Source organism: Nuphar pumila, chromosome 7, assembly GCF_984573655.1.
Source record: "Nuphar pumila chromosome 7, dmNupPumi1.hap1.1, whole genome shotgun sequence".
NCBI lineage: Eukaryota > Viridiplantae > Streptophyta > Magnoliopsida > Nymphaeales > Nymphaeaceae > Nuphar > Nuphar pumila.
The window spans coordinates 120,752,443-120,769,571 of record NC_143255.1 but is presented as its reverse complement, the minus strand read 5'-3'; the positions used below and the strand labels follow the sequence as shown (position 1 = coordinate 120,769,571).

General features: G+C 38.8%; 1 protein-coding gene across 2 annotated transcripts in view; it reads left to right on the top strand.

Annotated features, from left to right (window-relative positions):
* The window catches only part of LOC149833224 (calcium-dependent lipid-binding family protein), a 226,229-nt gene that overhangs the window by 109,680 nt on the left and 99,420 nt on the right, over positions 1 to 17,129 (top strand). For both annotated transcript variants that reach the window (XM_090015000.1, XM_090015001.1), the window contains 5 exons: positions 218 to 402; positions 746 to 854; positions 955 to 1,098; positions 1,768 to 2,043; positions 2,299 to 2,970. In XM_090015000.1, the coding sequence (XP_089871126.1) occupies positions 218 to 402; positions 746 to 854; positions 955 to 1,098; positions 1,768 to 2,043; positions 2,299 to 2,970 (1,386 nt within the window). The remainder of the gene's footprint in view (positions 1 to 217; positions 403 to 745; positions 855 to 954; positions 1,099 to 1,767; positions 2,044 to 2,298; positions 2,971 to 17,129) is intronic.

Sequence of the window (17,129 nt, the reverse complement as noted above, 5' to 3'; positions counted from 1 at the left end):
TTCTCGTTTTCCCTTCCTGGCAACTTTGGTTTAAATTTCCTTATGGTTTATTTTTCAATTGATAAAATGCCTTTTTTTGTCTCCTATTGATAGTTGATTGTGCATATTCATTATCCTTTGGTCTTTTGATTCTTTTCATAGGTGGGGATCTTTTGCTTCTATAAATTTTTGCTCAACGTTACAGTTTGTCTAAGTTCTTGAAGTGATTCTTCCGCAGTTTACTGCATACTTCATGGGACTTGCAACACCACAGACGGAGGAAGCAATTAGACTTGTTGACAAGGTTCGCGGAATTGAATGGCTGATTCAAAAATATGAAATAGATGGAGCTACTGCATTGAAACTGGACTTGTCCTTGGACACTCCTATAATTATAGTCCCCCGAAATTCAATGAGCAAAGAGTAAGCTATGTAATTTAAATGCCTTTCTTATTGCTTAGCTTATCAAAAGTGGGACTTGAGCTATGATTTATGACTGGCGAGTGAATAAGTTGTGTATATCAGTTCCAATGATGTGAAATGGTGGTTGTGCTGTGGTTTGTTTAGTGCAACAGCATCTTCTTTTACCAATAGGAAGTGGTAATCTGTTTCCATAAGGGGATGAAACACTTTGACAATGTTATCCCTTTCTTTTCCACAATATATTTTCATTTGTGATAATTTTTTGGGGTTTCCTTCTTGATTCTTTTAATGTGTTTGTGCTCAGTGTGATAAGTTTTTGATGCATGCTGGAACTCCTGTTCAGTTTTATGCAGCTTGACCTTGGGCGTCTAGTGGTGAGGAATAATTTTAGCTGGCATGGCTGTAAAGACAAAGACCCTTCTGCTGTGCATCTTGATGTGCTTGATGCTGAGGTTGTCTCATTTCTGCTTTTCTTATGTGATTGGTTTCTTCGGTGGTTCCATATTAAGAGCTTGACATTCAAATATTGACCAATTACATTTGCTTTCACAGGTACAAGGTATTAATATGGCTATTGGAATCAAAGGGATCTTGGGGAGACCTATGGTTAGGGAGGGCCAAGGGCTTCACATCCATGTGCGTCGTAGTTTAAGGGATGTCTTCAGGAAAGTTCCTACAATGTCTGTAGATGTCAAGGTAAGACTTTGGTTTGATCAGATGTTTTCAACCTTCAATACTGCTTTTGACTGCTAAGACTAGGGTCATACCTGTTTAACACTTGTCATATAAAGTTCTATAAAACTTAAAAAATTTAAAGGCATGGGGGAGAGAAATTGTTTGGTTTTTCTTTTTGGCCTTCAATCCTTTTTGGACACAATATTTTTTGGATAAGAAAAAATTGTTTATTTAGATCCACTGTTATTGTTGCATTTAGAAATCCTTGATCAAATTGTTGCCTATTTTCTGATCCACTGATTATGTTGTTTGATTGTTATATATGCTTGCACGTTGGAATATATTAAAGTATTCACTAAATTCTGATTTTATGATTCTGTTTTCTGTTTATATTTTGTGTAACAAAAAATAAGTTGCAATATTTTGTTAAATAATATCAGTAGACATAACTGATATGATTATCAACTGTGTGCATTTATTATAAAGTAATATGCTTCCAAGAGGGCAAAATCCCGGAATTATAGAAGACGAGCCAAATGCATTTTTTCCCTTTTTTGTCATCATATTGCTTTGCTTTTTCTTATCTTTGGTTAACAAAAGCAATTGTAGAGAAGTTACATATACAGATTCATTTGATATTATCACCTTTGATGTTTTGATTCTGCAAAAATGCCTCCAATTATATTTCAGGTTGGCTTATTGCATGCTATGATGTCAGACAAGGAGTACAATGTTATTTCAGATTGCTTCTACATGAACATATCAGAGGTACCAAAACTTCCTCCATGTTTTCGGGGCAGCACTTCTGTCCCTAAAGAGACTATGCGCTTGCTGGCAGACAAGGTTAATTTTCACAGTCAAGTCATTTTGTCTCGAACAGTGAGTCTGTTCACTGTTGAAGTTAGTTATGCTTTGATGGAGTTATATAACGGGTTTGATGAGGGTTCACCACTAGCTCATATCAGTGTAAGCTTTAAAATTCTTTACACCATGGAAAGCCTTTTAGATTCACAGTTTTGTTTCTGTTGCACATTTCTTTATAATTAGTTCTGTGTTTTTCTGTTTTTTGAGAGAAAGAGAAGTTACAATTGGTTCTGTGTATTTATCTAATATTGTTCCAGTTATTTTTATCTTTGGTGACTTCAGCCTCTTCTCTATGGATATAAATCTTTGTTGGACTATGATAAGCTTGTCTCTAACTTGATCATTATTCTTCCACAGCTTAAAGGACTATGGGTATCCTATCGTACTACGTCACTTTCAGAAACTGATATCTACGTCACTATTCCAAAATTTTCCATACTGGATATTCGTCCTGACACAAAACCAGAAATGCGTCTTATGTTGGGATCACCATCTGATGTTTTCAGACAGGGTCTATATAGAACTTCTGATCTGGCAGTTAATGATTCTTCTTCCATGAGCATGCCTGTAAATGATGCTAATGAGGATCCTCCAAATTTAACTATGCTATTAATGGATTATAAGCTGCGATCATGCTCCCGATCCTTTGTGTTCCGTATCCAGCAGCCACGTGTACTTGTAGTTCTTGACTTCCTTCTTGCAGTTGGGGAGTTCTTTGTTCCTGCTTTGGGTGCTGTAACTGGGAGGGAGGAAATCATGGATCCCAATAATGATCCTTTAACTCAAAATGGCCACATATTATTGTCAGCCCCCCTCTATGAGCAGACAGAGGATATTATTTACCTGTCTCCAAATAGGCAACTAATTGCAGATGCTTCTAATGTCGCTGAATTTGTCTATGATGGCCGTGGAGGAAGAATCTGTTTAAGTGATGAATATGATTTAAATGGCAATTCTATGATCATAACAAACCCTATTATCATAATTGGCCATGGCAAGAAGTTGCGCTTTAAGAATGTAAAAATTAAGGTAATTATACTTCGCATTATTTCTACTGAGTATTGGCAGTATGGGGATCAGATTGAATTAAGAATGCTGCAATGTACATATGCCCTCATATTTTTTTTTATGATTTTAGAACATAACTATGTAACTCTATTATAGCCAGCAGTAATTTCATCACACATGCCGTCACAGGTGTGTACTTAATGGTGTTAATGTGTCCAATGCTTCTTTATATACTGTAATTGATTTTAATTCACTGATCTTGATTGTTTTTTTTTCTTTGTATGATTATTATAATATCCATCATTTTGGATGCCATTCAACTGTTAAGAAATTATAGTGATACAGAAATAATCTTGAGGATATTGATATCTTGTCTATCAGGGCTTCAGTAAATCATACAGCAATAACCTTTGGTTATGAGCATGCTTTTGTTATGTTTTCCATGATACCTAATACCTAATGTTCTCAAGATTTCATTCAATATGAATTTTGTTACGTAGAAGATTGAACCCCTATTTTGATGACTTTATAAATAGCTCTATGCCGTTTATATTATTTTCAATAGCTAGTTCTGGTGTTTGGATATTTTTTTTTATTTTTTTTAGAAAGTTTTTGTAATCTGAATGAGAAATCATCCCTTGTAAAAAACAGGGGGGGGGACCCTACCTTTTTTTTCACTAATTATTTTCTTCCACTCCACCGCCACCACCACACTATTCACGTTCTCACACTCATGGTGGAACAAAGTAGAAGCAAGAAGGCTGAACTTCATTACTTTCAATGAGTTACAACAATATATGGGAGACGTCCTCCTTAGCCTCAAGAAGAATGATATATATACAAATAAAAAGCTAATACTTAAAATGTAAAACACATTATACATTAGATTCCTCAACACTCCCCCTAAAGCTTAAGATGATGTGAGCACAATCATTCCAAGCTTGAAATGAAATGTTTGAAATGTCCTGGAAGACAAACTTTTGGTGGAGCAATCTGTGATTTGATGAGCCATCCCAACGTATACTAATGAGATGACTCCTTCCTAATATTGCTCCTCGAGTGAAGTGACAATAAGTCTCAATAGCTTGGTTCTTTCATGAAACTTGGATTTTTGGCTATTTGAATTGCACTTTGATTGTCACAATGTAGTGGAGTTTCCTCACCAACCTTGACTCCCATATTTTCAAGCAACCATCTCTGCCACACAATCTTGGCAGTAACCTGGCCCATAACCCTATACTCAGCCTCTGCATAAGAGGGAGCAACTCTTTGTTGCTTCTTACTTTTCCAGGATATCAAAGAATCTCCCAGAAACGCAAAATATGTAGTTGAGTGACGATCTTGAGAGACCCCTCCAAAATTTGCATTAAAATAGGCCCTCTACTCAACAATTGTTGATCTATGTCACATAGGTGCAGGTACAGGTGAGTGCGGGTGCGACGATGCGGCACTTTAAAAAAACTTGGGTGCGGGAGGGTATATATATAATTTTTAACAGTTAACCGTAACACTAATGAAATAAAAAACAATTATCATATAATCAATTCATCATGCATGCAATAAATCAAATTAACAATCTACAATTGTTATTCTTCATCAATAAAAACTAACACCACAATTAAATCAACCTAAATATATTAGGACTACGCTAAGTGAATTAAGAAAACAAAAAACAATCAAACAAGTAGAATAAAAGTAAATAATAGTAATAAAAGAAGCTAACAATGCATAATTACATACCCAAAGTATATCCTACACAATGTATATGACAATGAGGCAATGATCCTAATAATTTTCTGCTTCATCATCAAATTCATCATAAGGAGGAAGATTAGGCTCAGATAAGTTCATGTTTATATTGTTGAAATCATGCCCCCCCTCTAAGTCACACTCCTCTTGGTTTACATTCCCAAATTTGGATCATCCTTGACTACATTACAATTAAAATTTAAAAATGTTAAATACTTGCATATTTAAATCAAGAAATTAAGAAATAGTCAAATAACTAAGAGAGCAATTAGTACATGTATTCCTCATTGGTTCGCTAAAATAATCAAAGATTTGAATGAACAAAGATTAAATCCTCTACATGCTTGTTGGTAAGTTTGTTTGTCTTCATGTTGTGGATTTGAGCATATGTGCTCTAATTTCTTTCACAATAAGATGAACTAGCAAGCTAGGATAACAATATCAGTTTAAGACGTTGGAGAATAAGTGTTTATCAATATGATGACCACCATGTGATAGGATCTATATCCTTCTCTCTCGCTATTAATGTTTGTCCATATAACCTCGAAGAGGAAAATTTTCCAATATCTTGTGTGACTTGCTTTATAATATGTGATTCTCGATAAAGTCTTGCCATACACATATTTCTATGCCTTGATAACTCTGGGTCTAAATTTGAAGGGACACGACCAACACCACCTTCTTGTCACTTCTTTGCATAATATTTGGGATTAAGATAATGTGTCATGCAATGCAAATGAGTGTTGCTCTTATCTCATCTTCTAACTAAAATTAAATGTATATGATTAAAAAATTCTAAATCATCCAATGCAATTTTTGTTCTCATGCTTGAAAACTGCAACTTGAATTTTTTTAATCATATTATCCCACATTTCATAAACTTTATGAAGCATGGGCTCATCCTTGTCAACTTCTCTCAGCATTTTCCAAATAGGTTTCGCAAACTCAAGGCAATATACGATTCTATCCCAAAACTGATCATTAATAATGAATTTCTTAATATTTGGAGCCTTTGACATGATCAACACGATAAAATGTTCAATTATCGTTAGTCACCATGTTAACCAAAAGATTCTTGACTTCCTTAATTCTTTTTCACCATCACAATGACAGACACAAAATGTGTTTTAGCAACCTTCAACAATTTCAGATCAGAATGTCTATTAAATATGGCATTAGCATGATGATGGTTGATAACAAAATTCTTAATGCTTTTGGCATTTTTTTCTAATTCCTCAATCCATGAACATAGAGCATATGCTGGTGAATTTTCTTCTTCTTTCGAGTTGCAAATGCTCTTAAAAGTCAGATTCAAGTTGTGAGTTACATAGGGTGGAACGCCTTCAAAATCCTAGACTTGTAACTTTTTAGAAAAAAAATGAAAGCTTTGTAATCATTCCCTTTTCAGAGTTTAAAATAGCAGTTCAACGAAAAATGATGTTGAGTCAGTAGATATCTTCTCTCAGAATAAGCCATCTCAAGCCTCAAGAAGTATTTTAGCTTCCCAAGTCTTTCATTTCAAAGCATTCTGCAAGTTTGAGCTTTATCTGTTCAATCTCTATCATCCCAACAATAATCATATCATTCACATATAGCAAGAGTAAACAATGTCCCTTGCTAGATGATGTCGCAAACAAGGTGGGATTGTGCTAACTCTGTCTGAACCGCAAATTCTTAATTGCAGAACTAAAGTTGTCAAACCATGCATGAGGTACTTCAGGCTATATAGTGATATTTTTACTGTTTGAACACCTTGCATTAATTTCTTGAACACTTCTTCCTCCAAGTCCCTATTTAGAAAGACATTATTAACATCTAGCTGCCACAAAACCCATCATCTAATTGGTGCTACTAAAACGAGTGTCCTAATCATAATCTTGTGAACCCCTAGAGCAAATGCTTTGCAAAATCTACACTATATTATTGACTTTACCCTTTGGCCACAGGTCAAGCTTTATATCTTTCTATTGTTTCATCTGCCCTTGTTTAATCTTGTATACCAATTTGCATCCAACAACATTTTTGCCACTTGACAACTTGATTAATGCATTTAACTCTTTAATCATAGCTTGTTCACTTTTAGGTTGCATAACAACTTCAACATAGGTTTTGGATTCATGATATGAAAGAATTAAGACTAGAAAAGCTTGGTGAGTAGCATAGAAAGATTCATATGTAATAAAACAAGTAGGAGAAACACTGTAACGCCTCCAAAATACTGGACTTGTAACTTTTTAGGAAAATTTTTAAAGTTTTTTTATCATTCCTTTTTCAGAGTTTAAAACAACAATTCAACGGAAAATGATGTTTGAAATAAAAAGTCAACGGACCTTGGGCGTATTACAGGCGAACATTCCTTTACACAACAAATTTGTATCTCCGTACAAACATTGAAACCATATAGATTGAAAACGAGTTTTTTAATAATTTAGAGTTTATACAAAAGAATTTCCAAAGGAAACCCTTATACAAAATTTTAAAACGTCCTCATGAGCGGAACGTTAGAGAAAAAGTCGTATCTTGATATCATCACGTCATCGCACCATCGCTTGTCATTCTGACCTAATCATCACCTGTACCCATAAAACATATCATATTGATACAAATATGGTAGGTGCATAGATATAACAATTTAGAACAAGGGTAACATATATGTTGTTCCTTTCGTGATGTGCAGTTCAAAATAAGCAAAATGAGCTTGATAATCTTATTTCGATATTAACTATCCAGAGGGTATGCATAGGAGAGAACATAGAAACAACTTAGATTGCCTGGGGGTTTGTTATGATATGTATTTTGATACCCTGGACAACTAGCTGAGTATGTTCCTAAGAGGACGGCCAGTGACCGAGAGAGAATTCCCTAGAGTCATTCGTGGCAAGGGATGCATCCAATTTCTGTAGAAGTTCATGGGATCTGTCAACTAGGATAATTTTTGGTAGTCTCATCCCCTAACTCCGATGACTGAGGACACTGAGTCAATTGCTACTCGAGGAGCGTAGTTATTAACAACCTCTCCATCGGAGTTTTTGTAGCATCCCATCATCTCTCTTGACCGAACCAAAGAAACAAATGAGTATATCAGGTTCTATTTTAACTGACGACCCATTCTCCATGCTCTGGTCTTTCAAACCAACTCGAGCATCGTGCCTGTGAAGGCGATTATCACCATTTATTTGATTTGCAGGCTACGAGGTTACCATAAACCTCTCATCCAATCATCGTAGTACTTACATGCCGTGCATGTTTCATAATACCGTTACGATGAGAGGGGTATCAGTTTCTTAGAAAGAAACCCCAACATTTTTATGAAAAATTAAAGTCTCGTGCTTTAGGCCAGGGATATCTGAGTCATTCAGATATCAAAACAAAGGACCGTACGTACTACTTAGGGCTACGCAGTCGAAGACCTTTCGTTACGCATGGTTAAGGGAAAGACTTGGTTGCGAATATGTAAACGCCAAATATTCGTTATTCGCATGTAAAATTTCTTTTTTTCTTAAAGACTTGGCAAGTATGCACAATTCGTAATACAAAGTAGGCAGGAGTACGCAAAACTGCATACTTTATAAATATATATATATATATATATCAAAGCATAAGTCTATGCCCATTTTAGCGCATTGGCAATCTAAATGACATAAAGCCAAACTTGATGTGCGAAATCACACATCGAGCTAAATAGACTGTGTAAGTAGTGCATGATATACGAAATCATATATCGGCTAAATAAATTGCATAAGCAGTGCACGTTGTATGAAACTGTACATCGGCTAAGTAAATTGCGTAAGCAGTAGCTCGTGTACTTAACAGCGCGGTGGCGAAGTAAATTTCATAAAGTCAGACACGATATGCGAAACCATACCCCGAGCTAAATAACTACATAAGCAATGCACGATGTACGAAATTATACGTCTGCTAAATAAGTAGCATAAATAGTGCACGATGTACGAAACCGTACATCGGCTAAAAAAATGTGTAATTTGTAGCCTGTGCACGTAACATCGCAACGACAAAGTAAACGACATAAATTTTAAATGAACAAGAATTATAACGCCCCAAAATTTCAAACTTGCGAACCTTTCAGAAAACAGGCAAGAAACTAGAAAAAAACTCTTTTCTTCAGAGTTTGTTTATGAAATCAGCGGAATACTATTCTTTTGTTAAATTCAGAAAGGCAAGCTGACAACTTTGGGCACGTTAGCTAAAAGAACCAAAACACATAATCCATGTTACTTGCAAAACACTTGGAAAAACCACTTTCATTTAAGAAGTTTTCAAATAGTACGAAATTCAGATATCCAAGGGAAAATTCGTTACAAAACCCAAAATGTCCACGACGGGAGCTAAGAGCACGAAGATGAAATCTTGAAGCCATCGCGCCATCACCCGTGGTATACCTAATCATCACCTGTACCCATAAAATGGGTTAGTTTCGCAAAAAACTAGTAGGTGCACAAGAGAGACTATAGGAAACTGAATTAAGAGCATTTAATTCAGCATGCTAAGCAGTTTAAAGCAGACATGCAGTTAAACAGGTAAGCAGTGCAAAACAGGTAAGCAATGCAACTGTCAAAACACAGCATGACGATTCATTTGATCGTAAGTTGTGAACTACCACACGACAAGCAAGTCTCATGACCCATCAACCAGTGTGAACAAACTTTATGTTTCGATAATTCTTGGTCTGCGGGTACGTGCAGACAAATCATAGAAACAACTGAGACTAGTTTGGGCGTCTGTTATTCTATGTATTTTTAATAACTCGAATAGCTAGTTGAGTCTGCTCCTAAAGGGACAACTTTAACCGAGAGAGGATTCCCCAAAGGCAGGTACTTGGCAATGGATGCATCCAACTTCTGCAAAAGTCCATGAGATCTACCACCTAGGATAATGTCTGGTAGTCCCTTCCCTTAACTCCAATGACTGGGGATGCCAGATCTTTGCCCGTGGGGTGGTTGTTAACAACCTGTCCATTGAAGTTTTGTACCAATCCATCCTCTCTCTTGACAGAAACATAAAGGCGAATGAGTACGTCAGGGGTAAATTAACTGACGACTCATTCTATATGCTCTAGTCTTTTGACCAAATGAGCATCTTGCCTGTGAAGGCCATCCCATTTTTATCTGTTTACAACATTGTGCATTTAGCACTATTCGAGGTCGCATGACCGTCTCATGCGATCATCGCAGTACTAGCGTGTAGTACACGACTACAAGTACTCTAGGATGAAAGGGGTATAGCTCCTCAATAGGAGCCTCAACAGAAGTGTTTCACAAAGATGTAATGTTTCTCAAACTTTACTTTTGACATTCTTTATCTTTTGAAACAACCAACAACTTGTGCTAACATTTGGCATGCGATTTTCTAGAATCTCATCCGCTATCGGGGTATCTACATGCCTCGCATGACTCGATATCAACCTCGATAGACGGGATACGAGTTTCTTAACAGAACCCCCGCTAAGAAGTTACCTCGATCACCAATTCGAGGTTACCCGAGATATGTCGAATAGACGAACAGAACCAGCCAAAACACATTCTTCCAAATACTTTGATTTGGGCAGTCATTGATGCTTTTGCGCTGCTCCCTAAAATCTTAAGTCTACTCTGCAGGACTGCTTACTCGAAGAGTCAGGATCCTTGCAAGGTATCCCTCTCCTTAGACGAAGATGTATCGTTAAGCTCTCCACTCAACTCTTGTCGCAAGAGGGAGAGCGGTAAATGCCTTTGCATCCTCTACGAGGATGCCTTTATAGCACATGCAATGAGCGAAAACCTGAGCATCATCTGCAATGGCAAGGCAGTAACAAAACATTTGCAAAAACAAGAGCCTGGGCGCAAAGCGCGATGGCAAAGAAAAGACATGACAGAAAGTAATGGATAAGGATCGCGAAACCACGTGCTTGAGTTAAATGCGTACTCATATATATATTCATTTAATTGCCCCTTTTATTTAATTGAACTGAATTCAATTGTCCAAGTCCTCCGTGCAATCTTTCCCTACCTTGGGGAGTTGCAAGCTTCTAGCGCCTGCGGGTGTAAATGATTGACGGCTCGGGTCGTGGAGCGCGAGCAAGATCCGTCGTACAAGCTACAAAAGCGACAGTCTTAGCAAGCTAACACTAAAAACAAAAGGTCGATGGCTATAACGCCCCAAAATTTTGACTTGTGATTTCGAAAACCTTATCGAAAAACCTTTCAAAGATTTAAAGTTTAATATTTAAAAACAACAGCGGAAGACATTTTGAAAGGAACACAAGTCAACAATCCTGGGTACGTTAGCTGAAAAACCATCATTCACATGTACAACATCTTAAAGGAATTTAAGAAATAAGGCAATCGATTAAAATCTGCAGTTTATTACAAAATGAGCCTTTTATTCCAAAGTTCAATAAATCTAAGAAAAAAAAACTCCAAAAAGTCCCAGAGCCAAGCCGTCAGCAGAAAGAAAATGAATCTTGATCCACGTTGCACCACGCCATCGGCCGCCAGTGAAGTCCTACTCCTCACCTGCCCATGAAATGGGTCAGTTTCATAACAAACTATTAGGTGCACGAACAGATAAGTAGAATGAAAATAAAACAGGACATTCATGAGATAAGCAATTATGATATTTAAGCAATTAAAGCAGTTGTAGTCTATTCTAGCAAATGTAATAAGTGCAAAGAGAAGCAGTGTAAGTCTCAGTCATCTATATCTATTCCTGAATATATTCTTTAAGTTCTGATATTAACTGGCCTGTGGTACGCACAGACGCGAAACGTAGAAACAGCCGAGACCGATCCGGGGGTTTATTATGTCAGGTGTTTTCATTAACACGGATGGCTGACTGAGTCCGCTCCTAAGGGGACGGTCAGTGACCAAGAGAGTAAATCCCCAAAGGCATTCGTGGCCCATGGATGCATCCAACTTCTGCAGAAGTGCCTGCGAATTACCACCTAGGATAATTTATGGTAATCCCAATTCCCCTAACTCCGATGATTGGGGAAAACCGAGTCTTTTGCTCGTGGGGTGGTTGTTAACAACCTGTCCATCGGAGTCTTTGTACCATCCATCCTCTCCCTTGATGAACCGTGAAGATCGGATGGGTACGACGGGGGTTTCTTAACCACCGTCCCATCCTACATGCTCTGGTCCATTAGACCCACTCGAGCATCTTGCCTGTGAAGGCGAAATGGTCACCATTTTATGTGATCTCAGCATTTTGCTAATAGCATTCATCGAGGTTGCCACAACCTCATCATCCCACCATCGTAACCCACATGGGACGTACTTGTCCAAAAGTACGATCGTACCTTCCTAGAGGTACAACTACGATGAGAGGGCAACATAATGGTTTATGATTCTTTTGTTTCCTACATGACATGTTTTGCTTTTCTGAGCAATTGGCTTGTGGAGGCCGATATTATTAAATTCGGTAAAGTATAGATTTAACCCTTCAATACCCTCCATGATCTTACATAAAATTCATATTGTACCTGCCTTAAGGTTCGGTTATAATGGCAATTGCAGTGGTTTTGAATCTCTTCACAAAGTCTATCTCAAGTATGCAGTTTCAAAGGAATAAGCATGCATAATAGACAATTATGAGTTAAGCACTCGTACACGTAAACAGGCATGACAAGTAAACTACTTGATTCTTTCTAGAATGAGTCTACCTAGTGGATTTATATTATGAAATAAAAGAATCACAAAGAGTAAAACATGGATCAACAAATATTTCTTCAGAGTCGCAAATATGCAAAATAATTATTCTATCTCAGAAGTCTTATTTCATTTTGTTCATACACACTATTCGTACGACTTTCCCCTACCTCGGGATGTCGTGCAGCTGCGTGCGTCTACGCGTGTAGATGATACGAGGCTCGGGCCGCGGAGCCAGAGCGAGGGGTCCGATGCGAGGTCTGCAACATTGCTACGTTAATTATCATGCGGAAAGTAAAAGAAACAAACCTGCCTACAGGAAAAGAGAGAGGCAATAGGGGTGTGCCCCTACTGGCTGAAATCAGGAAAGCGACAGGGGGCGAACCCCTGCCTGCCGACAACAGTGGGGCGACTGGGACAGAGCCCCTGTCGAAAACAGCGAGGCGACAGGGGGCCAGCACGAGACGGCAGGGAACCAGCCCCTGCCGGTAGCATCGATGCGGCAGGGGGGACAGCCCCTGCCGACAGCCAAAAGATGGCAGGGCTAGCCCCTGCCGACAGAGTGAGGGAGAAAGCTCGAGACGGGGGGGGGGGGACAGGGGAACAAGCCCCTGCGTGCCGAGAATCAAGGGGCAGCAGGGGAGTATCCCCTGCCCTCCCAGAAGCCAAGAGGCGGCAGGGGACGAGCCCCTGCCAGCCTAGCAAAACTAAGGGCAACAGGGGCATTGCCCCTGTTAGCCGAGAAAAATCAAGGGCGACAGAGGCATTGCCCCTGTCAGCTGAGCAAGACAAAGAGTGACAGGGGCATTGCCCCTGCCAGCCGATCAAGACAAAGGGTGACAGGGGCATTGCCCCTGCCAGCCGAAACAGGAAGGCGGCAGGGGCACTACCCCTGCGCGCCAAAACTTTAGAGGCAGCGGGGCTAGCCCCTGCCTGCCGGGAACCATGAAGCGGCAGGGGCACTGCCCCTGCCTACCTATGATCGAGGGGTGGCAGGGGGACTAACCCCTGCCAGAGAGAGTGAGGGCTTGGGACGGGGGTGACAGGGAGGGCAACCGACCTCCCGTCGGTTCCCTATCACCCACCGAGGAGAGGGAGTGTCGCAGGGGCCATTGGTCCCCTGCCGGCACTCCGGCGCACCCCCAGATGGAAGAAGGGACGACAGGGGCCTTGCAGGCCACCTGTCGGCCCTTCGGTGAATACCGGAGAGGCAGGAGGGCACGGCAGGGCTGTGCGCCGCCTGCCGGCCTCCCGGCGAGGTGACAGCGAGGGGGGTGAGGAAAAGAAGAGGGAGGAGAAGAGAAGAGGGAGGATGGCGTACCTGGGAGCGGTGGCCGACGTCGGCGACAGGGCGCAGCGAGGGAGGTGACTGGCGCGGAGGGGGGGAGCGAGGGCTGCGAGAGGGAGGCGTGACTCCCCTCGCCCTCCAACCTCTCTCTTAAAGTCGCAGGGGAAAATCAGAAGGGGAAACCCTTGGTGGGTTTCCCAAATTTGCCCGCACGCGAAGGGGAAAGAAAAAGGGGGGGGGGGTTGCGGCGCCCGAACGCTCGGGTTACTTAAAACCCTAAATAAAAAGGGGCCCGGGTCGGGTCCGGACCCGACCCGGCCCGGGTCCAAACAGATTTTTTTTTTTTTAAATGGGGTTTTACAATGGCATTGCCGCTAACCTAATGTGAAGGAAACAGAGGCAGGGGCATCGTGCCCTTGCACACCTGCTATAAGCGCAAGAAGCAGGGGCATGGGCTACGAGCCCCTGTTGACCTGTTGTCAGCAAACTACGATGAGGCAGGGGGTTGCACCCCTGCCTGATAAAGTAGAAGAGAAGTAGGGGCAAAGCCTCTGCCTGTCAACAACGAAGGGGAGGCAGGGGGGCTTCGCTCCTGTCTGTCGAGCATGCAAGGAGGCAGAGACTTGTCCCCTGCCTGGCGATTATGCGAACAGGTAGGGGGCGAAGCCCCTGCCTGATGCCGGGGGAGAGGTGTTAAAATGTACCCATCTATTGTTGTAATTAGATATATTTTATATATATAAAAGATGATACATATACATATATGGTATATATGTATATGTATCCTCCTATTTATATATATATTTTCATTTTGTTTAGCCGTAGGGGTATTTTAGTCTTTTTCTCTGTTTTACGCACATTCACTTTATGAATGTGATTGTAATTTATTTTATTTTTCTTTTTCTTTTATTTTTTATTTCTTTTTTCTCAAGTACCAAAAGGTACCTTGGGGGGCCCACTCAAATAGACGTTGGGCCCCTTCCAACGGTCACATTTGTGACCGTTGGAGGGGCTCCAACGTCTATGTGTGGAGCCCCTCCAAGGCTCCTTTTTGTTGTTATAAATAGGGGCTCTCCCCTTTGTATTTCTTACTACTTGAGGGAGCTTATGCTCAATTTGTAATGGGGTTTTTACCCCTTGTCCATTGTTTCTTCAATGATATGCAACTTATGACTTTATGTCATATTTTTCCCTTTTTATGGGTTTTATGGGTTAGCACATTATGTGCTTGTGTTGTTTCCCTTTAATGGGTATATTTGCACTTCACGTGCATATGTATGGGTTCATTATTGAACCCAATGTATTCCAACTCACTTTCTAACATGGTATCAGAGCAAGGTTGAGATCGAGTTGCTCTTTGGTGCATCGGGAAGCGTGGTGTTCAAGAATTTTAAAGAAAAATGGTGAAGTATTCATTTCTCTCTATTGTTTTTCTTATAGTTATTCGGTATGCATTCTATTTCTTTGAAGTATTGTATGAAGAATTTAATATGTTCTTTGTTTTTTTTTATGTGTGCTCTTTGTCATTAAGTCCTTTTATAAAAATTTGAGTTACTTACTACTCCTTTGAATCTTTTTCGTATGTTTTTCTTTGAAAATTTTTAAATGATAACTTGTTTTGCGAAAAATTAGATATATGATTGCTCAAAACTTGATTTAATCGGTCGGTAAAAATTTATGACCATTGGAACTTTGAATCTACTTTTTAAACCTAACCTTGTTTATGAGAATACCTTTATATGAATGTTTAGTCTTTAAAGAAAGGTATGTTAAGATTAAAATGTTTGTGAAATGTAGCTTTTTTGAAAATTGTTTGTCATATATGAAAAATTCCATATTATGTTCTCTTACCCAATGTGTCCGTTTTATATGATCAACATTTAATTAAGAAAGTTTTTTTTTTATATATAATACCGGTTGAATTAAATTTTAAAATGGTCTTATGGAATATGGTGATTTTCTTTTCATCTTTACACTCTTAAGGATGTTTTCAACAGCTCTCTCTCTTTTCAATAAGAGATATTTATATTTTTATGTTGTGTTGTCTCTTGTGGGTTTGGGTGTTTGCCCTTTTGTTTGTTCATTAGTGAATGTTGTAAGTGCTTAATGCACTCCTTGCTTTTCAGCATATTTCATTATAAAAGTTATTATCTTCCCTAATGTTTATTGCGTACTTATTTCATTAGGAGTAGGTAAGAATCTATTAAGTCATGTTTTTTGATAAAACTAAGAGTTTTTTAATTTTTCCCTCAATAAATGTTTAATTTTTATTTATGCCATAGTACAATCTTATTTTATCATAAGGTTTTGTTAATGAATCTATTTTGTTGGGATTTCTTCCACTTTAATGGAGTTTTCCCCTTCGTTGGGAGTTTTATTTGTGTTTAAGCTCTCCTTAAGGAGCCTTTCGGTCCTTATAATCTTCTTGTGAGTATATACTCTTTTATGGAGATCTCATGATTGTTTATGAGTATCATTTTTAAGTTGCAATAGTAGATTTCATAAGTTTTTTGAACTTCACCATCTTTATGAATGCCTATATTGGCCTAAGTTTGTTATTTTCGAACTTCACCAACTTCACCGCTTAATTGCACCTTATATCTTTCATAATTAAGGCTTGTTTGTTCCAAATCGGTTCGTACGCATGATGTTGCTTAATATTTCATGTTATGTTTGTTGCATAATAAGCCTTTTTGGTGTACAAGACTTCTTTTGAAGATTAAGCATAATTTGTAGTTATGCAAAATTGTTTTGATGGATTATATTGGACCTTTGATTCAATTTGTTAATCGGTCCTCTTTGTAAAAAAAAAAAAAAAATCTTTTCGTTGGAGGAAGGATATTTCAAGACAATTGGAGGAAGGATATTTCAAGTTTCATTGCATCCTTGCCGAAGCCTCTTGGAGTCGCCGAAGCCTCGTGGAGTTTTGCCCTTTTTTTCAATCTTTTCGTTTCCCTGCAAAGCTTGAGGGGGGGTGTTAAAATGTACCCATCTATTGTTGTAATTAGATATATTTTATATATATAAAAGATGATACATATACATATATGGTATATATGTATATGTATCCTCCTATTTATATATATATTTTCATTTTGTTTAGCCGTAGGGGTATTTTAGTCTTTTTCTCTGTTTTACGCACATTCACTTTATGAATGTGATTGTAATTTATTTTATTTTTCTTTTTCTTTTATTTTTTATTTCTTTTTTCTCAAGTACCAAAAGGTACCTTGGGGGGCCCACTCAAATAGACGTTGGGCCCCTTCCAACGGTCACATTTGTGACCGTTGGAGGGGCTCCAACGTCTATGTGTGGAGCCCCTCCAAGGCTCCTTTTTGTTGTTATAAATAGGGGCTCTCCCCTTTGTATTTCTTACTACTTGAGGGAGCTTATGCTCAATTTGTAATGGGGTTTTTACCCCTTGTCCATTGTTTCTTCAATGATATGCAACTTATGACTTTATGTCATATTTTTCCCTTTTTATGGGTTTTATGGGT